The sequence below is a fragment of the Mirounga leonina genome, unplaced genomic scaffold, assembly GCF_011800145.1.
Source record: "Mirounga leonina isolate KUSES-001 unplaced genomic scaffold, KU_Mleo_1.0 Mir_413, whole genome shotgun sequence".
NCBI lineage: Eukaryota > Metazoa > Chordata > Mammalia > Carnivora > Phocidae > Mirounga > Mirounga leonina.
In genome coordinates this window covers 330,674-356,012 of record NW_023270734.1, presented here as the reverse complement: position 1 = coordinate 356,012, position 25,339 = coordinate 330,674, and the positions used below count along the sequence as shown (strand labels likewise).

At 37.1% G+C, this 25,339-nt stretch overlaps 1 protein-coding gene, 1 non-coding gene and 1 pseudogene across 3 annotated transcripts in view; all 3 read right to left on the bottom strand.

Moving 5' to 3' along the window:
* Positions 1 to 3,765: 3,765 nt before the first annotated feature.
* On the bottom strand, positions 3,766 to 3,870 carry LOC117998450. Its single transcript, XR_004676006.1, has one exon. It is a non-coding gene; the product is annotated as a U6 spliceosomal RNA (small nuclear RNA).
* A 5,711-nt stretch (positions 3,871 to 9,581) lies between these two features.
* Positions 9,582 to 9,690, bottom strand: LOC117998453 (annotated as a pseudogene).
* Positions 9,691 to 11,626: 1,936 nt separating this feature from the next.
* Positions 11,627 to 25,339, bottom strand: part of KIF5B (kinesin family member 5B) — a 47,573-nt gene continuing 33,860 nt past the window's right edge. For both annotated transcript variants that reach the window (XM_034987172.1, XM_034987173.1), the window contains 11 exons: positions 24,936 to 25,124; positions 24,230 to 24,347; positions 23,623 to 23,684; positions 23,417 to 23,526; positions 21,967 to 22,068; positions 20,583 to 20,643; positions 20,399 to 20,470; positions 20,119 to 20,223; positions 18,997 to 19,213; positions 18,320 to 18,470; positions 11,627 to 14,441 (listed from right to left, as the gene is read on the bottom strand). In XM_034987172.1, the coding sequence (XP_034843063.1) occupies positions 18,340 to 18,470; positions 18,997 to 19,213; positions 20,119 to 20,223; positions 20,399 to 20,470; positions 20,583 to 20,643; positions 21,967 to 22,068; positions 23,417 to 23,526; positions 23,623 to 23,684; positions 24,230 to 24,347; positions 24,936 to 25,124 (1,167 nt within the window). In that variant the 3' untranslated portion in view covers positions 11,627 to 14,441; positions 18,320 to 18,339. The remainder of the gene's footprint in view (positions 14,442 to 18,319; positions 18,471 to 18,996; positions 19,214 to 20,118; positions 20,224 to 20,398; positions 20,471 to 20,582; positions 20,644 to 21,966; positions 22,069 to 23,416; positions 23,527 to 23,622; positions 23,685 to 24,229; positions 24,348 to 24,935; positions 25,125 to 25,339) is intronic.

Sequence of the window (25,339 nt, the reverse complement as noted above, 5' to 3'; positions counted from 1 at the left end):
ACATGGAAACAACCGAAGTTTTCGTCGACGGATGAATTGATAAAGAAATTGTATGTACATTCGATGGAATATTCTCCAGCCTTAAAAAAGAAGGAAATCTTGCCATTTGTGACAACATGGATGAACCTGGAGGACATTATGCCAAGTGAAATAAATCAGACACAGAAAGAAAAAAAAAACTGCATGATCTCACTTCTATGTTGACTCTAAAAAAAGTCAAATACATAGAAGCAGAGAGTAGAAAGATGGTTTCCAGGGCCTAAAGTAGGGAGAAATAGGGAGATGTTGGCCAAAAGGTACAAAGTTGCAGTTATGTAGGATGAGTAAGTCTAGAGATCTAACATACAACATGACTAGAGTTAATAATACTGTATTGAATACTGGAAATTTGCTGAGAGAACAGATTTCAGGTGCTGTCATCACGCACACACTTGGTAACTATGTGCGAGGACAAGTATGTCAATGAGCATGATTGTAGTAAGCACTTGTATGTATATCAAATCATCATGTTTACATCTTAAATACATGTAATTTTTATTTTAAAAATGCTTTTGCTTTGGAAAATACAGCTATTAACACGTTAACATTTAATGGATTTGTTGTTGTTGTTTTTAAATTAATAATTATTTAGAAATTTTAGTAATAGATATAAACTTGGAATCCTTAATTTTTTTTTTAAAGATTTTATTTATTTGACAGAGAGAGACACAGCAAGAGAGGGAGCACAAGCAGGGGGAGTGGGAGAGGGAGAAGCAGGCTCCCCGCCAAGCAGGGAGCCCGATGCGGGGCTCGATCCCAGGACCCCGGGATCATGACCTGAGCCGAAGGCAGACGCTCAATGACTGAGCCACCCAGGTGCTGGAATCCTTAATTTTTAAGCACCTGAACTGGTCCCAAGATAAACAATGTTTGAGAACCACTGGCCTGGAGTAATGCCATTCCCTTTGCTGGGAGTTGGTGTGGGAAGGTTCATGGACCTCAGAAATGTCCAATGAGAACAGAGAGGAAGTCTACTGGGAAGTTTCTGGGAAAAGTTTGTCTAGTCCTAGAAGTGAGCCCCAGGAAGGCATTCTCTTCTTCCTCTGGATGTTGATGTGTCTGGATGTGATGCGTGGAGCTGCCAGGGCTGCCTTCCTACCAGCTTGAGGAGAAACACACCACCAAAGATGGCAGTGATGTTTCCAAATTTCATGATTACAGTAATTCGATGAACATCTTTCTACATAATATATCTTTGCTTGAGTATTTTGGTGGAATAAATTCTTAGAATCGGAGGTGCTGGATATCATCAGAATATAGACATTTAAAATTTTAATATCAACTGTTGGTAAGTTGTCTTCCCCCAAGTTTTTACCAACAAAAATGTCTCCCAATATTTATTTAACAAGCACTTATGTAAAGTTTACTATGTGCTAGGCAACTGTTCTAAGGTTTTTACAAATATTAACTCACTAATAGTATATGTGAATGCCTATTTCTCTATACCTTTGCTAAATTATTATTTATTCCTGCTTATCTGAGAAGCAGAAAATATCTTATAGTTGCATATCTTTACAACTTGCAGTTAGTATGGTTGAACATTTTTAAAATGTTATCTTTAAATGGTCTATTCATGCCCTTGGTCCAATTTCCTTCTGGGTTTCATCTTTCTTGTTCTTATTAATTTCTAAGAGCTCTGTGTATATTAGGGATAATTGCCCTTTAATATCTTATGTGTGATAGATAAAGTTCAATAATCACTGATTCACAATTCCAACACCTAAGAAGTCCTTAAGTTTGTCAATTTGGTGCAAATTCATTTGATAACAAAATGTGACCTCAGCTGACATAAGACTATTTTTAGCCTTTGTATATTCCACTTAATGTGAATAGTGGAATTTTCTTCAGCAAAACTGAAGAAAAAGACTGATTATACGGCACTGGCCTAGACCTCACTGGTGGTAGTATTTATATACTATATATTACCTTTTCTAAGTTTGGAAAAACTCAAAATCCCATGAAAGCTTTGTCCCCAAGGATTTCAAGTAAGAGATTGCGGAGTTTATTTACACACATAATGTTTGAGGGTTTTCTAGTGCCTCTGAGGCCTTCCACCCGATAAGGCCTGCATGCCGTTGGATATAGGAGTTAAAATTCAGGGCAGAGATTAGGGTTAGAGAAGCAGATTTTGGATTTATCAGCATATAGATGATGATTACATTAGAATCATGAGGGCACATGTCAGAAACTGTGCATTGCCAGAAGAGCAATGGGAACATCGGTGTTTAAGGGATGAATGAAGAAGCGTGGAGAAGCAAGCAGGAATTGGACAGAGCAGAGGTGTGATCATTCTGGACTGTGACCAACAACAGTGGCCATGGACGACACAGTGCAGTTGCCTGGCTTCACAGTCTCAGTGGAGTTATTGTTGGATGTCAGAGTGAATGTAGCCTTTTGGAGCATGTGTGCGGGGAATGGGGCAGGAAGGGCTCATGGTTGCCTCTGTGTCCAGGCTCAGGGATCTGGCCTCAACATTCCTAACAACCCAGCATATTTCCATCAGTCTTCTTGGGAAGGGTTATGCAGGCTCCCTCTCCCATAAGTTCTGTGAAAAGATTTGCAGCACTTTCCCAGCCCCATCAGCTCCCTGTGGGCCCCATCCTCTAGCAAATGGCTCAGACCTTAACATGCGCGAGCTATTGCGATAGTGGGTGTGGGCAGAAGTTGGTCCCTGACACTGATGCTGGGCCAGAGGAGACCAGAAGGAGGTTCGACTTCTTCCGTTTATTCTTTCAGATAGGCCATGTCGGCAACCTTGGCAGGAGCAGTTAGAAAATACTTGCTGGTAGACCGCCACTTTCAAAGACAGGACAGCTGGAACCTTCTAACCTGCCCACTGCAGAACAGTCTGTAAACCAGTTACATCTGGTCTCCTGTCTCATGGAAGAAAAATCTGTTTTTCCTTTTCAGTTGAATGTTCTCAGTCTTCAAATGTGTGCCTTTTGTTCATTCTAATTCGCCTACATCTGCATAAAACAAAAGTTCATTTTCAGAGCAGTGTGGAGGGGGACTGTGCACAATCCCAGTTATTGTATAGAAAAGCTGTGTGCCTAACTTTTTATTCAGCGAGAAAATAATATATCCAAGATGTTAACGTGGGTGTTTTCTGTAGCTCATACTGGTGATGTCTTGTCTCTCAAGAAACAATGGGCGTTTATTTGGAATTGCTTAGATTTAGTTACACTACTTTTTATTTCAAATGGCTCCCCAAATGGCTCTTAAGTGGGTGAAAAAATGAGTTAATTTCTTGAATATTTTAAATAGTTCTCATAGGTTCTAATCTTACCTACAGTGGAGACATTTGGAAGTTTATAATGTTAACATTATTTCATCAAGCTAATATGAAATGAGGAACATTAAATATTTTGGTGTAGGTCATGACACAAATAATTCCAATCCTGAGCTAATTTTTGCATACATTTTCTTTAAAAAGCACTTCTCTTCCAACACTACTGAATTGTACACCTAAAAATAATTAAAATGGTAAATTTTATGTGCATCTTACCACAATAAGACAAACTTCTAAATTTTCAAAATTTGGAGCATTTATTTAATAAAGAAGTACTTTCAATAAATGTTTATTTCCATTTGAGAGAACTTGTGGATTTGTTTTCATATATAGTCAGTGATTATGAAGGCTTAATTTAAAATAAACCCTTCAGATGTGAGATATATCTATTTATATTTGTTTTTATATATATTTGAACTCAGAGAAACATTTTACTTAAAAAATTTGGAATGTTCATAAATTTGCATGTCATCTTTGCACAGGGGGTCATGTTAATCTTCTGTGTATCATTCCAATTTTTAGTATATCTGCTGCTGAAGCAGGCACCAGATTTTTTTTTAACTCTAGAAAAGGTTACTTGGCATCAAAGAATGATAGAGCAACAAGAGATGGAAGAGTCACCATGAGGTTTTCAAATGACAATGCATTGTTCTACAAATGAGTAAGTTAAATTCTGTTAGGTCAAGAACCTGGAACTAGCATCCAAAGCCCTCTTCAAAGGAGAGCCACTGAAGACAGAATACCAAGCTGAGCCCTGAAAAGTCAAACATGCTTTAGAAAACTTGTTTCAAAAAGCAGTGGTTCCAGGACGCCTGGGTGGCTCAGTCTGTTAAGCAGCTGCCTTCGGCCCAGGTCATGATCCCAGAGTCCTGGGATCGAGTCCCACATCGGGCTCCTTGCCCAGATTTTAAATAAAATCTTTAAAAAAAAAAAAAAAGCAGTGATTCTCCCACCCCCAAATCAAAACAAAACAAAAAAAGGGTTCCCTGGTCCACCTTACCTGTTTGCCACTCTCCAGAAGCAGCCACTTTCATTTTTTTCATCTCCCAATCCCTGCTACTTCTTGATTATTCATGGTTAAGCATTATCAGTTGTCACTATGGAAGATGAGGAGTGAACCCTCTTCATCACACATACACACACATACACTCCCACCTAACCTCTCCTCCTCTCAATTAGTGAAGACTTTTTGTTTTCTGAATATTTTTTTCTTATGGTCCCTTGGTTTTTTGTTTCTTTTTTTAAAATTAATTAATTAATTTGACAGAGAGAGACCAGCGAGAGAGGGAACACAAGCAGGGGGAGGGGGAGAGGGAGAAGCAGGCTCCCCGCGGAGCAGGGAGCCCGATGCGCGGCTCAATCCCAGGACCCTGGGATCATGACCTGAGCTGAAGGCAGACGCTTAATGACTGAGCCACCCAGGCCCCCTGTTTGTTTCTTTTTTAGTGGAGACAAACTTTTTTATTATTTCAAAACCTGAGAATATTAGTGGTAGCTCTTTAAAATGTTCCCTTCTCCCTTCATAGACCCACTTTCTATTTTTTTGTTAATTTTTTTTTTAAGATTTTATTTATTTATTTGACAGAGAGAGAGAGAACACAAGTAGGCAGAGCGGCAGGCAGAGGGAGAGGGAGAAGCAGGCTCTCCACCGAGCAGGGAGCCAGAGGTGGGGCTCGATCCCAGGACCCCAGGATCATGACCTGAGCCGAAGGCAGCCGTTTAACCGACTGAGCCACCCAGGTGCCCCTCTCCCTATTATTTTTAAAATTTGTTTTGTTTTGATCCTTTCACTTTAAAGGCTTTCCTCAAATGCCTGATGATCCTTGGTTGCCTGTACATATTTAAGATGGCGACACAAAGAAGCTGACTGGAAGCAATTAATTCATGTAAGTAAGATTTCTTGACTGACATTTCTGAAACTGCTTCCTTGGGTACCCTCAGTATCAGCTGTCAAATTTTTCACAGAAGAATCTTATCTTCTGGATGGGGAGCATAAGCCTGGCTGCCAGCATTCAGGTAGCCAAGTGAGGGGAAAAGGGCTGAAGTTTTAAATAATAATTATAAACTTTCATATTACTTTCTGTATCAGTCATGGCCCAAAGGGATTAAGTATAAATGGGTACAGACAACTTCAAAGAACACTCTAGGGCTAAGGGAGAGTACCCAAGAAAGACACAAACCTTGAAGGGGGCCCCTCCCCCATGTCTGGGATTCAGATCTCATTGGCGAAGGTGTGACTGCAGTCCAGTGGATGGTGAAGTTTTCTAGGGTTCCCAGGCAAGCAGGGAACCATGACTGGCACTGGGAAGAACCATATATCCCTGGGATACAAGAGGGGTGAGCCTAGCACACCCCTCCTCCAGAGGATAGGTGAGCAGGAAATGCCTCTCCATGAGGCTGAAGGGCAGGCAGGCTCACAGAGGGAATCAGGCCTTTGTAAGTCCATTCACCGGCCACCAGAGAGGCAGTCACATGGCCAGGGCTGCAAGCTCACTTAGAGACTATGTATCCTGGAGCTAAGAGCCACTGGATGTCTCCACCCAAAACCACAACAAACACACCACTAACAACTGGATGGTATTAACAAGAAAAAGCAAACTAAAGCATGCCAGCTGAGAAAGCAGAAATGGAAAAATGCTTGAAGGGTCCAGCTCAATCCTATAGTGTAGCCAATTGTATTAGTTTGCTAGGGCTGCCATAACCAAGTACCACAGCCTGACTGACTTAACAGAAATTTATGGTCTCACAACTGAGGAGGCTGAAGTCCAAAATCAGGGTGTTGGCAAAGTTGATTCCTTCTGAGGGCCAAGGGAAGGATCTATGCCAGACCTCTCCTTGGGTTGTAGATGACTGTGTTCTTCCTGTGTCTCCTCACACCATCTTCCCTCTGTGTCAAATTAGTCTTTATAAGGACCCCAGACATAGTGGATTAAGAGACACTCTGGTGACCTTTAACTTCATTACCTCTGAAAAGACCCCATTATCCAAGTAAGGTCATATTCTAAGGTGCTAGGGGTTTGGACTTTAACATAGGAATTGAAGGGGGGGGCGCACAATTCAACCCCTAATAGCAACTAAGCTATTGATAATTGATAATTGGCATGCTCCTTACTCCTCAGTAGGTCACCTTACCCTCAGCTCTTCCTGGTGTTTCCTAGTATAGAGACCCTCTGTTTTATCCCTTCTAAATAAACACACAGGCTTATGCAGGGATGTTGGAGAGGCAGTTGCCAAGCTGCGTAGTATTGAAGACCCCATCTGGGGATCAAATTTAAAGTCCTAAATACTTTCAACTAATCCTATATTCAGGCTCCTCCCGCTGGTACCTGATGTCATATTCATAACGTTTGGGAGTTCTATGGGGGGGATATTGGGTTGCTTCTTGGCATTCCCCACTGTTGGCTTAGGAGTCAGGTTTCTGGGGTCTGCTAAGTTTTGCTTTCCAGTTTCCAGAATGTTATTGCTGTCATCTCCATTTCCTGTGGCTTTATAAATTATTAAATAAACCTTTTATCTCAGAATAATTTTAGATTTACAAGGTTGTAAAGGTAATAGAGGGAATTTCCTTATACCCTCTACCCAGTTTCTCCTAATGTTAACATCTTACATCACCATTGCATCAAAACTAAGAAATTAACTGTTACGTTCCTTATTCACCAGGTTTTCCACTGGTTATCTTTTTGTTCCAGGATCCAATCTTAAGACACCACACTGCATTTAGTTGTCAAGTCTCCTTAGTCTCCTGTGATTTTTGACAGCTTGTCTTTCCTTGTTTTTCATGACCACGACACTTTGGAAGAGTACTGGTTAGCATTTTGTAGAATGATCCTCTAATTGGTTTGTCTGGTGTTCTTCTCACAATTAGACTGGGGTGAGGAGTTTTGGGGGAGAATAACAGTGGTGAAGTGCCCTCCTCACATATGAGGGATACAAAATATCTACATGTATCATTGGCAATCACTTGGTTAAGGTAAAAAGTTCAGCAGTGGCTCTCTTCTGTAAGGTAGAACCTGCCTGATGGTAAATGAGGCTGTTATAGAACTAGATTCAATGGAGGGGATGGAATTCTCCCCACCTTCTCCAATATAAAGGCCAGGTGGTGGTGCCTAACTAGCAGAAGACAGATGAATACAACTATCATACTGTGCAACAGGGCTGGCCTGGCAGCCGAGGGGACTGGACTCAAAGAGAATTATAGATATGACTAACAGAACACAGTATGTCTAGGGGCAACATATATGGGCAGTTTTTACCAGCAGGATATTGATGGAAGATGACAGGGAAGCTGAGGGTAGTTGCCCTAATAAAGTCACAACCCTTTCCCCAGTTAGCCAAGCCAGTTTTCCAACTCAGAACACACAATAAAGAGGTTGAGAACCCAGAAGGAAGGACCTGGCAGCAACACAAGCATGCACAAACTAAAACAATTGCCCATCTGGCCCCAAAAGGAATTAAGGTCATTTATTCAGAACTGTACAACAGAGAAAGGGGGATAGGGATACCTGAATATTTTGAGGGAGGGCTACTGGACACAGGCCGGGGTTGACACTGACACCCAGAAATCTGAAGCATCATCATGGCGGGAGGGGTGCATATAGAGGCACAGTAATAATAACAGAAGTGTTGGGCGGTGCCTGGATGGCTCAGTTGGTTAAGTGTCTGACTTAGGCTCAGGTCATGATCCCAGAGTCCTGGGATCGAGCCCTGCATCGGGCTCCCTGCTCAGTGGGGACCCTGCTTCTCCCTCTTCTGCTCCCCCTGCTTGTGCTCTCTCCCGTCAAGTAAATTAAAAAAATAAATAAATAACAGAAGTGTTGGCCAAGTTATAAATGTATATGTGCCCATATTATAACTGCATTATGCTAATGGGTTGGAAGAATATTGTTAAAATGTCTATGCTACAAAGCAATCTACAAATGTAATGCAATCCCTATCAAAATACCAACAGCATTTTTCAGAGCTAGAACAATCATAAAATTTGTATGGATCCACAAAAGACCTTGAATAGCCAAAGCAATCTTGAAAAAGAAAAATGAAACTGGATATATCACAATTCCAGACTTCAAATTATATTACAAAGCTGCAGCAACGATCAAAACAGTATGGCACTGGCACAAAAATAGACACACAGATCAATGAAACAGACTAGAAAACCCAGAAATAAATCCACAATTATATGGTCAATTAATCTTCAATAAAGGAGGAAAGAATATGCAATTGGAAAAAGTCTCTTTAACAAACGGTGTTGGGAAAACTGGACAGCTACATGCAAAAGAATGAAACTGGACACTGTCTTTCACCACACAAAAATAAACTCAAAAATGGATTAAGGACCTAAATGTGAGACATGAAGTCATAAAAATCCTAGAAGAGAGCACAGTAATTTCTTTTGACATTGGCGATAACAACATCTTTCTAGTTAAGTCTCCTAAGGCAAGGGAAATAAAAGCAAAAATAAACTTTTGGCACTGCATCAAAATAAAAAGCTTCTACACAGGAAAGCAAACAGTCGACAAAACTAAAACACAATATACTGAATGGGAGAAGGTATTTGCAAATGACATATCTGATAAAAGGGTTAGCATCCAAAATACATAAAGAACTGATACAGGGCGCCTGGGTGGCTCAATTAAGTGTCTGACTCTTGTTTTTGGCTCAGGTCATGATCTCATCATCTTGAGATTGAGCACTGCGTTGGGCTCCGTGCTCAGTGGGGGGTCTGCTTGAGATTCTTTCCCTCTGCCTCTCCCCCCACTTGCTCATTCTAAAAATAAATCTTAAAAAAAAAAACCCTTAAAAACCAAATAATCCAATTTAAAAATGTACAGAAGACACTTCTCCAAAGACATCCAGATGGCCAACAGACATGAAAAGATGCTCAACATCACTCATCAGGGAAATACAAGTCAAAACCACAATGAGGGATCACCTCACACCTATCAGAATGGCTAATTAAGACACAAGAAAACAGGTATTGGTGAGGATGTGGAGAAAAAGGAATGCTCTTGCACTGTAGGTGAGAATGCAAACAGTATGGAGGTTCCTCAAAATGTTAAAAATAGTACTATCCTATGATCCAGTAATTGTACTGTACTTATCCCCAAATTACAAAAACATTAATTCAAAGGATACATGCACCCCTATGTTTATTGCAGCACTATTTACAATGGCCAAACTATGAAAACAGCCCGTGTCCAATGATAGATGAATGGATAAAGATACCGTGTGCATGTGTGTATATATGTATATAATAGAATATTACATGTATATAATAGAATATTACCTATCTATCCATAAAAAAGAATGAAAACTGATAAGAACAGATACTACACTTGATCTTAGCCAAAAGGCCAGGAAGCGATGAAATGTTGCCATTTGCAACATGGATGGATCTAGAGAGTATAATGCTAAGTGAAGTCAGAGAAAGACACATACAATATGATTTCACTCGTATGTGGAACTCAAGAACATTAACGAGACGAGGAAATACAAGAGTGAGAACAAACCAAGAAACAGACTCTTAACCATAGAGAACAAACTGTTGGTTACCAGAGGGGAGGTGAATGAAAGAGGTGATGGGGATTAAAGAGTACTTATCATGAGGAGCAGAGTAATGTATAGAATAGTTAAAAAAAAATGCATATGCTTTGCAGGCTCATCTCTTGGGTCATTTCCCTGTCTGCATGTGTAACTAGAATTGACATACTCAATAAGTGGCAGGACTCCCCACATGCAACTTTGGCCTGTGGGATACAGGCTATGCCAAAGGCAAACAGAAGCCTCTGAAACTGCTGTGCCCTCCCTTCCCACACCTACCAGCCAAATCAGTATATAATGTGCTCCCTTCAGATTACAGGAGGACCAAAAGCAGTTTACATTCACATGTAGCAGACAACATACACGTACAATTTTGCTCCAGGGCCATGTTAACTCTCCTGCCCTCTGTCCTAAGTTTGAAGTGATCTGGATTATCTGGTCATTCCACAGAACATCACATCGACACTGTTAAGCTTATTGAGCTGGATGAGACAGAAGTGGTTAGCACACTGGAGGCCCTGATAAGACAGACTGCATCAGTGTCCAGTTAGGAGATAACCTTATTAAGAATCTGTTTCCATTTAAATCTCTCCATGAAAGGGAAAAATGACAGAGGCTCATAGAGCACTCTTAAAAGATAATAACCAAATAACATACAAAAACACGGAAAAAAGGCACAACTGGTCCACTGGATGAGGATAATGAAATGATCATTTTGAAACTTTCAAGTAAAGGAAAAGAATCAATCATTTATCCTGTTTTCCCTATACAAACTATACCACTGGGTAATCAAATAGATGAAGGCAAAGTTCTCAATCGCAACCAACAAGTGAAAGAATGACCAAATTAGAATATTGCCATTCTGGGGTGCCTGGGTGGCTCAGTCGTTAAGCGTCTGCCTTCGGCTCAGGTCATGGTCCCAGGGTCCTGGGATCGAGTCCCACATCAGGCTCCCTGCTCGGCAGGAAGTCTGCTTCTCCCTCTCCCACTCCCCCTGCTTGTGTTCCTGCTCTCGCTCTGTCAAATAAATAAAATCTTTAAAAAAAAAAAAAAATGCCATTCTGTAACCCCTAATTAATTGATGGATAAAGGGACTGATCATCAATGGCAGCTTATAACCCAGTAAGAACTAGACATTATGTGCCACCTGATGGAAGAGTACCACACCACCTATGAAGTAATGCTGCCCCCCTCCCAACAAAAACAAAAATCTGAATCTGAAGTCTCTGGATCCAGAATAAATTCACAGGAAATACCAAGGACAGTTAGTATCAAAGGAATGCAATCAGCAAAATTTGGGAATCTACACAACGAATAACCTCTTTTCCTCATAAACTAATTATTAGGGGGAAAAAATGGGAGGGAATACTACTGCAATATATGGATTTTAATTGGATCTGGATTCAAACAGTTTATAAACATTGAAATTTTGTTTAGGAAATTATTTTTTGTGTGTGATAATGGTATTTGTATGTTTTAAGGAGTATTTTAATATATATGCTGAAATATTTATGTATAAATACATATGATATCTGGGATTGCTTCAAAATAATAAGGGGAGGGGACACACAAGTGGGGTTATGGATGAAATAAGATGAAGATTAGCCATGAGCTGCTTAATTGTTGAAACTGAGTGATAGGTACTTGGATCTTCATTATTTACTATATGCTTTTATATGTGATTAAACATTTGGAATTTAAAAATATTATCCCTCTCCCGTACCCCCAACAAAAAGCCAAATCACCACTAGAATTCATGAATAGTCTTTTAGTTTTCTCCAGCTAGGCCTGAATGACCACTGAGGACCACTGAGTAAATATTGAAAAAACAAACACATCTTATACAGGTTAATGAAACAATCGGGCTCAGATCAACAGAACCATGTAGGGAGGCTACACTAAATAACATAGGTGAGACTGAGGATTCATTTCTGGCTCTTAATTTTTCAGTCTACATATTTAATACCCACTGTCCAAAGAGTATGCAATACATTAGGAAACAAAATATATACGAGTATAACATTTTAGTCACCATCTGCAAGACAAAAGGCCACTTAGTCCTATAAAATCAACCTAATACTTAATCAAATAAATTTTAAGAAAGTTATTACATTTCAAAAAATTTTTCCTCTTTATTTAAACATAAAACACATTTACAGCATGCAGGTTAACTTAAAACTTAAAAATTATATGGCGTCTTCCCAAACCAATTATCTTTGAGTGTATCTTCAAGCACTGAAAATAAACCAACATATTCCACAGGTATACGCAGATTCTTTTCTGTCACCTTATGTCAAATTGAAAGTTACGAACAGTAGCTTGCTTAAGTTAGGCAAATAATTTAATTGATCACCATGAATAAATATTACTTTTATTTCACTGAGTTTCTTTTCTGAACCATTTATCAATACCATTCAGAGGAACGTTAATATTCAGTCAAAAAAAAAAAAGACACCGCTAATTGAAGTAAGCGTCAATGTTCTAGATGATCAGAAATTTTCATTTGTAAGAGTAAATGCTGTTTAATGACCTACCATAGCAAAAAGAGTTCACTGAAAACTAATTTATGAAATTCTTTGTACACTTTGTGAAAGTCTGAAATTATAAATAGAAAAGAACCACTTCGATATTTAAAAAACCCTAACATGGTGTATTCTGAACCACATGCTAGATACAATTGTTTGTTACACAGCACCAATACCCGTGATACATCTTACAAGAATGAAACTACCATAATGTTCAGATGAAAGAGAAAAAAAATTCTATTTCATTTAATACTGCCAAAGAAGCTTTCTTTTGAAAACAAAGTATCAGTGTCTATGTGAATGCAGTCCAATATTTCTCCATTTAGAAAACTATCACCAAAATTAGGCTATAGCACTTTTTTTTAGTTAACTGTATTACTTCAATCTTGCTGCACACCAAGTTTTCATCTCAATTTCTGGAGTGTTTCTTTTGACCAATCCGAAAAGCAACACAATCATTTTAAAGGTTGCAGACTACAACAGCAAGGACTTTTGACTGTTAAAAAAATAAATAAATAAATTTATCTTTTAAATCAAAACTATTATAAAAGTGGAAATTACAATAGTTAAATAGAAAAATAAGCCAATTATGATCTGAGTCTTCTATGGCTCCAAATTTAATACAAATATCTGTGTATAAAACTTTTTCAAAAAGTTAATTCTGCCAGCAAGATCCTAACACAGAATTTTCCAACTTTCTGTACTGACTGAATCACCTTAAATCGTCCTTCTCTGCAAATTTCTGCTAACATAGGTATAGTCACCCCACACACAGATGAAGCAAATATTGAAATCTCTCTCCCTATTACATTTAGAGCTTCCGAAAGTAATCTTTTGACGTCGTTTAATCAGCTGAGGAAAAAGTGGCAAAAACGGATACACTTAGTACGAATTACAAAATTATGGGCTATAGCCAATTAAAATTTCTTTGAGGATTATTAGTGACTTGCACTTTACTATTTCTAGACTAACTAAACAAGAAATAAATTACAGTATATGACTTAGTGTAGCAGGTTAAAAACACCTCAGGGATTTCAGACCAAAATTCACCTACAGATTTATAAGCTTACCGTTAAGTTCTTCCATACTTTTTCTCAATTTCCACTGGTTATAAATTTAGATCAACCAATACAGTAGTTAACAATATAAATGCTGTTTAATCCTGTAGAATCTTAATTCATTTCACTATATTAAGATGACAAATTAGTATCTGTCCAATTCTTGTATTAATTAGCAGGCTCACCAGAATGAAGCAGAGTGTTTTCATTCCATCACGCCATGTTGATTATAGAACTGGGAAGAGAAATAGAATTCCTTCTCCAAAACCTCTTTCTTAAACGGAGATTTGCTTTTGATATTTTAAGGTATTTCTCAACAGGCATTTCATGAAGAGAATTAAAGTAGCCGTGCTCAGTCTCAAATGCCTCGTTATGCAGTTTTAAGGTTTCAGTGCTCAAATAGTAGTTTTCAGAAGCAAACTTCAGACACAATACAAAATTTAACTCTGAAATCATTTCAAGGGATTTTAAAGTACAGTACTGACCTGATATATTTTGTGGGCATGTAGTGTTTTAAGTGGTGAAATTTATGACATTTAATCTAAATGTTCCATTTTCCCTAAAGTAAGGAAGACATTTTACTAAGAAAAGAAAAATAAGAAGCAGTAGCAGCTACGTAACTTAAACTGAGATTAAAAAACACAAACACACACAAAAAAAACCAAGTACAAAAAGCACAATCCTATATGGTACAGTTAGCTTGGCACAATGAAGACTAAATTTAAGACACGAAAGACAAACTGTGTAATAAATAGGACCACAGTTGTAAACTGTCATTTTTCCCCTCCTAAGACGCCAAAATTGCACTCTAGTTGTGTTGGGAAGCAGCAGAGTTTACAAGAAGAGTGGGTAGGAAGCGGCTGTACAGGCCAGGTATAATTTATACATTAAAAAAAGGTTGTAATTCTACAATTCCCAGGGGGTAGAGGTTATAGTCAGTGAATGACTCTGCTTGATATTATGTCCTCTTCATTCTTCAATTATTTTCAACGCCTGAAAACAGATGAGAAAATACTTTTATTTATACAAAACAAGTTTGAAGTAATCATGAAAAGAATGAAACAAGTAAATACAACATACCAACATATTTAAAAACATTTTAGCCACTAGCTTAGACCACTTTCCCCCACAGTAAAAAGATGGCACTATTAAATGATTTGATTCCTTTTCTTTTTATTTAGCTTCTAAGCAGTTTATGAACAGCACAATACTTAAAACGTCAACCCTTTGTTTTTATTCTCCCCAAGAGAGTTATAAGTACATGTAGGAATTAAATTTTTTGAAAAAAGTGAAATATGGTTAATAAAATAGAAGTCAGTAGACAGTGTCAGTGACAGTCTTAAGCCAAAGACCATGAACTAATAAGCAGTGTTATATTCATGGTAGCTGTAAAAAATAAAAAGTGGGGTGGAGAGAAGGATAGGTATAAACAAGAGATACATGCTATAGGAAAAGTAAGAGTGAAATCAACAATTCCAGCTGCTGTTACCTGGAAGCATCCTTGTATTAAACTACCTACTTGCCTATGTGTTTAGGAAAACTCAACTTGTCGAAAGTATTATGCAAGCCAGAAGACCAGCCATGTAAACCTGGGTTCTAAAAGAATCGGTATTATACATTATACAATTATACATTGTCATCTTTCCCAGAAATAAACCCAGTGTTTTGAAATGTTTTGCTTAATTAAAAAATTATTTAAAAATTTATCTACATATTATTTAATTTTTCAACAATTTATCACTTATGAGGCTGATATACTCCTCCATCATGGTTTAAGACTGACTGATCCAAGGCTTTAAAAAATAAAAACCACTATCCTTTGGACCAGCAATGAAACAATCCTGTTACCAATTATACTCCTATAGTTTTTATTTCAAGTCTTAAAAACCTAGTCTGGCTAGGTTAGCTATCTCCCTCATGTGCTAAACTGCTGTCATTACGCTGGGATCAGCATTCTACTTTCAAGCTAAAACTTAAGTTATATTTAACAAAGGCCTTGGTCTATCCTCTCTGCAAATGAGACAGGAGTTGAAAGTTTACACATGAATTCTAATGTGAGGACAATACCCAAAAGGAATAAACTTCTATCTGTATTTATATTTATGCTGTGAAAATCCCTTTGCCCACCTACACTTCCAGAAAAAGCAGCTTGCCTCTTACGGAACACCTGTTCTGTACTAGGTAACGACATTTTAGCTTGTATAATTCTCAAGAGTGACTTTCATTTCACTAACGAAGGGGCTCAAGTCATTACTCCAAATGGGGAAAAACAGATGCCATCTCTAACTGGCAGGAAAATGATCTACTGTATGTCTACAGATGTGACAGAGTATTAAACACATATTACTCTATTTGGTAGTCTTGTTAGAAATGCTTATACCCCATCTAATAAATGCTTTCATTATATAGGAAATAGAGGAACAAGCTATTACACATAGAAACACACACCCAGAGAAGGCATATGCGCAAGATAACTGGCCTAGTCTCTTCAATAAGTCAATGTCATTAAAAAGGGGAGATTTTTCTAGATTAAAAGAGACTTAGGAGGTCTAACTAAATGTAAACAGCAGTCGTGGATTATACCCTGGTTTAGATAAACCAGCTATAAAGGACTTGGGGGGAAAAACAATTAGAGAAATCTGAATGTGGATTGGTATTAGATAATATTAAAAATATTTTGTTAGGTGCAATAATGTTATTGTGGTTATAGAAAAAATGTTCTGTTTTATAAGTACATACATTAGCTTTAGACCATAAATACATAATTTATTTTCATGCTTAAGAAATTTAAAAAGAGTCAAAACAAAGAAATTAAATACTAAAAAAAGTAACTTGCTGAAGGTCATAAAAGTAGAAAAGTTGGGACTCCCAAACTTAGATGGAACTCCAATGTCTATATTCTTTTCACAATGTCACACTCTATTTTAAATCCTATACTGTATGGACAAAAAATTTTATGAGATTGTTGGGAAATGTGATTCCTTCAGAATATTGCTTAATTCTCTACTCAAACTGAGAACCAATCTTATTTAATACGTCAAAGTAAAAACAAGTCAGTTTATTTATATCTTGCTTTAGTATTCATCAGAGACAGTTAACTATCTTAATTATTTAGTTTTAATACCCAAAGCATAAAGAGATCTGGGACTTTCCTAAACAACAAAAATCTGAGTTTCTGCTATATGATGGAATACTAGGCAGCTTATTAGCTAATTAGCCATGTTGTACAAGAAAATGTTCAGAACAGGAGTGCCTGGGTGGCTCAGTCATTAAGCGTCTGCCTTCAGAACAGGTCATGATCCCAGGGTCCTGGGATGGAGCCCTGCATCGGGCTCCCTGCTTCTCCCTCTCCCACTCCCCCTGCTTGTGTTCCCTCTCCCACTGTGTCTCTCTCTGTCAAGTAAGTAAACAAAAATCCTTAATTAAAAAAAAAATGTTCAGAACATAATTGCTAAGTTAAAAAAGCAGGCTACAAAGAAACATATGTACTAGGAGTAGTATAAGAGTATTCATCAATCGTTTAAGTAATTAATTTATCTTTAGAAGATTTCATTTATTTGTCAGAGAGAGGACAGAGCACAAGCAGGGGGAGCAGCAGGCAGAGGGAGAGGGAGAAGCAGGCTCCCCACTGAGCAAAGAGCCCGATGAAGGGCTAGATCCCAGGACCCTGGGATCATGACCTGAGCCAAAGGCAGACGCTTAACCGACTGAGCCACTCAGGCGCCCCTTAAAATTAATTTAAAGATTATAATATGCAAAGAAAGCACCAGAAAGATATACAACACACAATATATTGGGTGGTATCTCTGGATGATATACATCTCTTACTTTGTGGTAAGTCTTTATCTTCCTACAAGGAACAGACATTACTCGTATGATTAGAAACAGATAAGACATAAATCTGATAGGAAAATCATTTGCAACAAGTAAATGGAAAAGGACACAGAAAGAATTCAAAAAAAGAAAAAAAAGAAAATATAAATGAACCAATAAATATATGGGAAAAAAATCCAAGTTCTTAATAAATCAACGGGATGCTTATTTTGAACTATTAAATCAGAAGCTTAAAAACTATTAATATTCAATGCTGGCAAAGATGCAACAAAATGGACAGCATCCTTGGCTAAGATGCAATTTGGCCTAGTCTTTCTGGAGAGCAGTGTATTAAAATGTTATCAAGAGCCTTAAAAATGTTCACACTTTCTTCTAATTCGACTTCTGGGATTCTTCTGAAAATAATCTAAAAGGGGGCGCCTGGGTGGCTCAGTCGTTAAGCGTCTGCCTTCGGCTCAGGTCATGGTCCCAGGGTCCTGGGATCGAGTCCCACATCGGGCTCCCTGCTCCGCGGAGAGCCTGCTTCTCCCTCTCCCACTCCCCCTGCTTGTGTTCCCTTCTCTTGCTGTCTCTGTCAAATAAATAAAATCTTAAAAAAAAAAAAAAATCTAAAAAAGGTGAGGGGGCACAGAAAGGTACTTCACACTTGAAATTTTCCAAACTGAAATTTCCACGTAAGAAATTTGAAATGTGAAACATTTTATATTAAATATAGAAGAAAATTATCTTAATTAAATGTCCAATAAAAGGGAATAGTTATAAACCATGGTATATCCATTAGACAGAATATAAGAGCTTTTAAAAACAATCCAGTATGTTAGGTTAAAAACATTAAGAACACAAATTTGAAAATAGAGTATGATCTGAACCATGAAAAAAAGACTAGAAGAAATCATGCCAAGTTATTTTTATAACTACATTAAAAAAAAAAAAAAACAACTAATATGAGAATCCAAAAAAAGTAGTATTTAACAACCAATGGCTGAACATTTCCATGTAGAGCTATGATTCCAAAGCCAGATAGAGTAACTACAAACCTGTGGTTACTGTGTAACAATTACACTTGTTTGCCGCCTCCGCCCCGAACTGCTACTGGCTGGCTGTTCTGAACAAATGCGCCTCCTCCACGAATTGCACTTGGATGAGTTGGAGAAGCTGCTGGATGTTGCCCGGGACGAATAGGTTTAGCTAATATGAAAAACAAGAACTGACTTTAGAATAAATCTTAACATATGACTGTAGTGACGGTTTAGGTCTCTTCCCTTTATTCACAACACTTCCCAAATGTGGTTTTTCTTTGCCGTTCTGTTCCTCAGAAAATTGCTCTCTTTTCTTTTTGGTTACATCCTTTTCACCAGGACCTATATAATCCCTAGCCTCTTAAAGACCTTATCCCTGTATGATTATTCTAAAGCATGTAATATTATCGCTGACAACTTATTTTAAGTCTCTCTTTAAGAATGCTCTCTATATAATGTCACCTTTTCCTGACCACTCTTGCATGCTTGTGTAATTCTCACTCATCTTATTGTCCTGTGAATCTAGCTATTCCTTAATTTGCTCTTCCTTCCCAACAATGCCACTCTTTGGTAAATCAGAAATAAAGACAGACAAATACCACATGACAACACATAATCAATCAATCATATTATGTTTTCAAGTAAATAAAAACAAACCAAGCAAAGTTTAAAAGGTTTTAAGGTGTTCTACTAACCAATTTGTGCAGAATGTCCTCTTCTGGCCATATTCTTTGACCTGACTGCTTCCTTTATACGATCTACTTCTTGCTGATAGCGTTTGCGATCACGAGATGCATTTTCTTTGGCTTCTTTCAGTGCTGACTCCAAAGCTTTCACTCTTTCAGCTGTAGCTCTAAGTCGCTTTTCCAACTTAGGAAGTTCACAGCGAAGATCTGCATTATCACGTACCAACTAAAGGTACATAAATAAGGAGTTTAGCTTTAACGATGATTTGAGAAAATATGAGTATTTCATAATTTCTCTTAAAAAAATAAAACTACATTTTATATTAACACTTTTCATTTAGCTAATTTAACTTAGGCAGCAACATGCAAAGAATACATACATCCATGCATATCATCTATATATGTATTTCTCACAAAGATATAATTTTATTCAATTTCGGGGGGCCAAGGGGAAGATTATTCTGTCTCCCCACTAGGCAATAACAATAAGCTGCAACACAGTGTTAGGTCTCTTCGGTAAGGTACTAATCTGGTAAATACCATTTTAAGTGTTAAAATAAGTGTGGAAAGCACAAAGGGCTAAAATTTCCTTTACTCTAGTACAAACATCACAGTTATACTAACAAAGATGTACAACAATTCAGTATGCTAAGAAACTTTAAAAATAATTAAATCACATATCAAGCCACAAAAAACCAAACAACAACAAAAAGGACCCACACAATAAGCACTATTTTTTAAAAAAATGAACTGCCTCATTATTTTATATATTTCACACCCTGGGGCATTAAATGACAAAAGACAAAAAAGAAAAAAAAAAGACAAAAAAGATTGTATTTTAACTGCATAGTCCTATCTACTGAAGGATTTAAAAATCATGAATAATAAATGAGAAAAACTGACAGACCTGAAATCCTAGAAAATAAATAATATCCATCTTCACTGGCCTCTTGATAACTCCCGATTAACTCCCCTAAAAATTGCTAGCGATTTATTTATATAATTGCTAGATAAAATAATGGAACAGCTCAGGGTATGAAAATTCCTTAGGCCTCTGAAATAGTCAAACACCACTCCTCAATTTTTTTTCTTATAATGTTGCAGCTACCATAAAATACATTCTTTATATACCTGTTTGTGCACTTTAGTCAGTTGTTCAAGATTATTTTCAAGAAAGGAGATCTTTTGCTTTTGAGCAGCACTGCCTCCAGTGTCATCAGAATCGATCTCAGCACTCTAAGAAAAGAAGGTCAAGGAATACTATGAAAACATTAAAAGTTAAAAAAAAAAAAAATCTAACCTTAAGTACACAAAAATTGTTATGACGATGTAAAATTACTTCACTTACAAATATAATTAAATATAGTGAGCACCATTTATATAAATACCCACCTCAGTATTATTTTATTACCTTTTTAACTCTGGTGGCCAGGTCCTGAACAAAAAGCTTCCGCAGGTTGTGTAAAGTCTGAAGTTCTTTTGCCTTGAATTAAGAACAGCAATGTTTTTGGAATTTGGTCTTTAAATATTTAGTATAACCAAGGGGAAACCCATTAAACATTCCACTATCTTATTTATTTTCAAGTTTTTCTTACCACTGTCTCTTCCAAGCCCTTCAAGTCTTGTCTTGCTTGTTCTCGTCTATCTTGCATGACTCTAAACAGCAGAATATACATATATTTTCAACTCATAAGTTATAGTTTTATTTTCAAATAAATTTTTGTATGCCATATAATCTCCAAAATCTACAGTTTGTTAGGAAAAAACCCTCCTACTATAGCAGTGGAAGAGATAAAATAAAATGTAGCAGAATTCAAAGAATAAGGAAGGAGTGGTTCTTATATTTTAGAATATGCCACATAGAACACACTACTATTTATCCAAAATAATTCTGATTAACTGGGAATTATAAATTATTGAAGACTAAAACATTTTATGTATTTTATATTAAAATTATTCTAAATAGACCTATGGTTGAGATTCGGCAGAGTTTATATAAAACCAACTCTGAAATGGTCCTGACATGTGACCATTCTAATAAGAGCAATTCCATTTATACATCATCTCTCATAAATTCAAGATGTGAAAAGTTATAATCATGAGTTTTCTACCTGCTAAGATTCTAGAAAACTGAGTACTGACTATACTCAGTATGTTAGGAAAAGTAAATGGTGAAAACTTCTGTTCAAAAGACAAGGCTGGATCAATAATGTTCTTTTATCCCAGATCAAATTTCACAAAAAGTCAGTTTTTGTGGCAGATCCTGAAATCTTCTAAATGACTTAATGACATTTAAGGTCTATTTTTATAATGAATAATATGGTGGCAGAGAAATAGCAAGCAGGTTAATACACAGAAATCTGAACCTACCATCAGTGAAGAATACAGGATCTTGCTTTCACTCAAGTACAAGATAATATATTGCAAATTTTAAGGTATATATTAAACTAACTCAGAAAGTTTAAGAAAAATACCCTTTAGTCTATACAAACTTAAAAATGTGTCCACTGGATAACCAAGAGCAATGCCTGCAATCCTCTTATTTATTTTTTTGTATTTTATTTATTTGAGAGAGACACAGTGAGAGAGAAAGAGCACAAGCAGGGGCGCCAAGGTGGCTCAGTTATTAAGTGTCTGCCTTCAGCTCAGGTCACGATCCCAGGGTCCTGGGATCGAGCCCCACATTGGGCTCCCTGCTCGGCAGGAGGCCTGCTTCTCCCTCTCCCACTCCCCCTGCTTGTATTCCCTTACTCGCTGTGTTTCTCTCTGTCAAATAAATAAATAAAATCTTTAATTAAAAAAAAAAAGAAAGAAGGAGCACAAGCAGGGGGAGTGGCAGGCAGAAGGAGAAGCAGGGAACCTGACGCAGGGCATGATCCTGGGATCATGACCTAAGACGAAGGTAGACACTTAGCTGACTGAGCCACTCAGGCACCCCTAAGTTTTTATTTTTAAACTTGATTTAAAACATTTACTCACGTAAGTTCATGTAGTTTTCTGCTCTTTTCCTGATCTGTAGCTTTCAACTTCTCATGCTCTACTCTCAGACGTTCCTGCTCTAACATCATTTTCTGGTTTTGGCTGACAAAAGAAAAAAACATAACACAGTATCAATATCAAAAAAAACACAACACAATATCATTTTTCTGAATGGCACCATTAAAATTTTTTCAAATTCTTAAATTCTATAATTTCACTATTGAAATACTGAAGACCACCTGTTATCCTGTCCCCATAGTGGAAGAAAAGAAAGGAAGAGGACCTGGCTACTTTCAGTCATAAAATACTTTCCATATTTTGGTTTGAAACCATGAATCTCATGCTGTTTTTATCATTAAAGTATTAGCATTAAGACCCCCATATTAAAATTTGTCATCATTTTTTGTTACTCTCTTCTGGTTCCTACTCAAATCATGATTTAGTTGCAGACCTCCAATTTCTATAAATTCTAGGCTATGTATGCATATGGCTATGGAAATAGAGAAAATGTCTTCTAGAAAAACCAAGAATACAACTATTAAAATTTCTTGAATTAAAATAAAAACTTAAAAAAAACCCCAACCTTCTAAACCCCACAATTTCCAGAAGTTTTTCTCTGTTAAGAAATTTTTAGGGGCACCTGGGTGGCTCAGTCGTTAAGCGCCTGCCTTCGGCTCAGGTCATGATCCCAGCGTTCTGGGATCGAGCCCCGCATCGGGCTCCCCGCTCGGCAGGAAGCCTGCCTCTCCCCCCTCCACTCCCCCTGCTTGTGTTCCTCTCTCACTGTGTCTCTGTCAAATAAATAAATAAAATCTTAAAAATAAATAAATAAATAAATAAATAAATAAATTTTTAAAAAGGGGCGTCGCCCTGGGTGGCTCAGTTGGTTAAGCGACTGCTTTGGGCTCAGGTCATGATCCTGGAGTCCAGGATCGAGTCCCACATCGGGCTCCCTGCTCAGTGGCGAGTCTGCTTCTCCCTCGGACCTTACCCCCTCTCTCATGCTCTCTCTCTCTCAAATAAATAAAATCTTAAAAAAAAATTTTTTTTTTTTAAAAGAAGTTAATTTTTAAAACTTTTTTTTTTAAAAGATTTTATTTATTTGAGAGAGAGAAAGAGGGAGAGTGAGAGGGAGAAGCAACTCCACACTGAGCAGGGAGCCCAACATGGGGCTCAATCCCAGGGCCCCGAGATCGTGACCTGAGCCGAAGGCAGACGCTCAACCAACTGAGCCACCCAGGTGCCCAATTTTTAAAAATTTCAGCTAGAACTTAGAAGTTACGCTTGTAAGTGAAAAGATTCTTTACATTCAAGTCAAAATGATAATTTCAATGAAAAATTCAGATTTCTAAAAGGATATATTGTCCATCAGTAATCTATTATATCCTCTTGCTAGTCAATCTTTCTGAGTTAGTTTCTAATATCTCAAAGGGAAAGAAAGTATACTTACTCTTGAAGATCAGTGATGAGTTTTTCTTTTGCCTCAACTTCATCTCTCAAACTACTAATCTGTTTTTGATGTGTTTCTCTGTGGCTTTGGATCTGCTGTTCAACCGCTTGCTAAAGTTATTGGGGGGAAAAGGATTTAAATCAGATTAATCAAGATTAAGAATAATGGATTAAAGTCATTAGAATGCAATGTTACATCAAACTTGCCTTAACTTCATTTGCAGTCTGAACCTTATTTAAGTGCTCCTTTTCCATCTCATGTACTTTCTCTGTTTGGGTAGAGAGAGAAAACAGGAGAAGAAATAAGCCTTAAAGTTCTTCCTATAAACCAAGGAGCAAATAGGTTTTATGAAGGATCTGTTGCTTAGCAGTACTTGACTTTAAATTATCTAAATGCTACATAGTAAATCTTGCTCTCCTACCTCAGAACATGTTTACTAATAATATAGTTACATCCTTTGTGTCGATATTATGGTTTCCTTTATTTTCTTTGCCTAATCCTGGAACAGATGGGTTAGGCCATGGTAGGGACTGAGATAGCTTTCTACATCCCCTATGTTAAGATTCACACACACACACACACACACACACACACACCCTCATAATTTTGTGGGAAATTCCTAAATTGGCCCCTTCCATATTCAAACACAATTTCAAAAACAGGTTTCAAAACCATTTTAAAATATATTATTTGTTTATGTTCTAAGTTATCCCTATTCCTACCATTCTCTATCAGTGTGAATTAAGTTTACTACAATTATACTAAAGAAAGAATTAATATAGGTAGAACTCATAAAAAATCAAAAGCTAATACCTTGTGCTCGAAGCTGGACTAGTTCTTCACTGAGGGAATCAACAGATTCTTCTAGCTGTCTTTTCTTTTGCTCCACATTTTGAAGGTATTCAGTCAATGATTTGATTTTGGCTTCATGCTTTTGGGAAAAATAAACTGATATGAAGTGCAAAAAAATATCATGCACATTTTGTTAAGGATAATTTGAAAGTTAGCAAGTCTTCTCTATATGTCTAAGCATATAATATTACAATGATAAAGAATTTAATTAATGAAACAGTTCCCTACACAGCTTATAACACTGGCAAACTAAGGCACTGAAGGCTGAACTATGAGATACTCTTACTAGTATCTCCACCTAACAATATTCTCTTTCCCTACTTCTACAACTCCTATCTTGGTGAATGGTCTCATCCATTCAGTTGCCAAAGCCAGAAAGCTGGTTCTGCAATTGTCTACCGTAGAATTCTTCTAGAGCTTTCAATAGCCAAATCAGTCACATCTTTCTAGTAAATTTCTATGTATAACATATACATATCAGTAAATATAACCCAGTTAAATTCACTCATATCATACTGCAGTGAACCTAGAAAAAACTAATTGAATTAACCTTTTTATTGTTACCCAAAAAAACCCCAAAGAAGATCGTTTTCCTTAAAATTTTTACAATCAATGAAATGTATACATGGCTATTCAAAAAATGAAGAAACTGTTCTGTAATACCTACTTGAGAGATACGAAGCTGGCATGCTGCTAACTCCTTTTCATTTTCTTCCATTTTTTTGTTGCTCTCAGTTTGTGTGCTTTCTAACTGTTTGCAGCGTTTTACCATTGTTTTTACTTCTGACTTCATTTTGCTAATGTAGAGCCTTGCAACAGTGAACTCTTCATCTATCATGCCAGTTCCCTCAGGTTGCTGTAAAAAAAAAAAATTAAATAAAAAATTAAAAACAAAAATGTCCAGTTTGTGGTTACCCAATTAGACTCCAAAATCTTTTAACAAAATAAGTATTACCTGATATTCATAAAAAGTATGGAGTTTTTCTTTATTAAATATTATTCTTAATAAAGGGCAAGTAGAACTTAGCTTAATTTTTGCCTTCCTTATTTTCTAAAACTTAGTGTTAATAC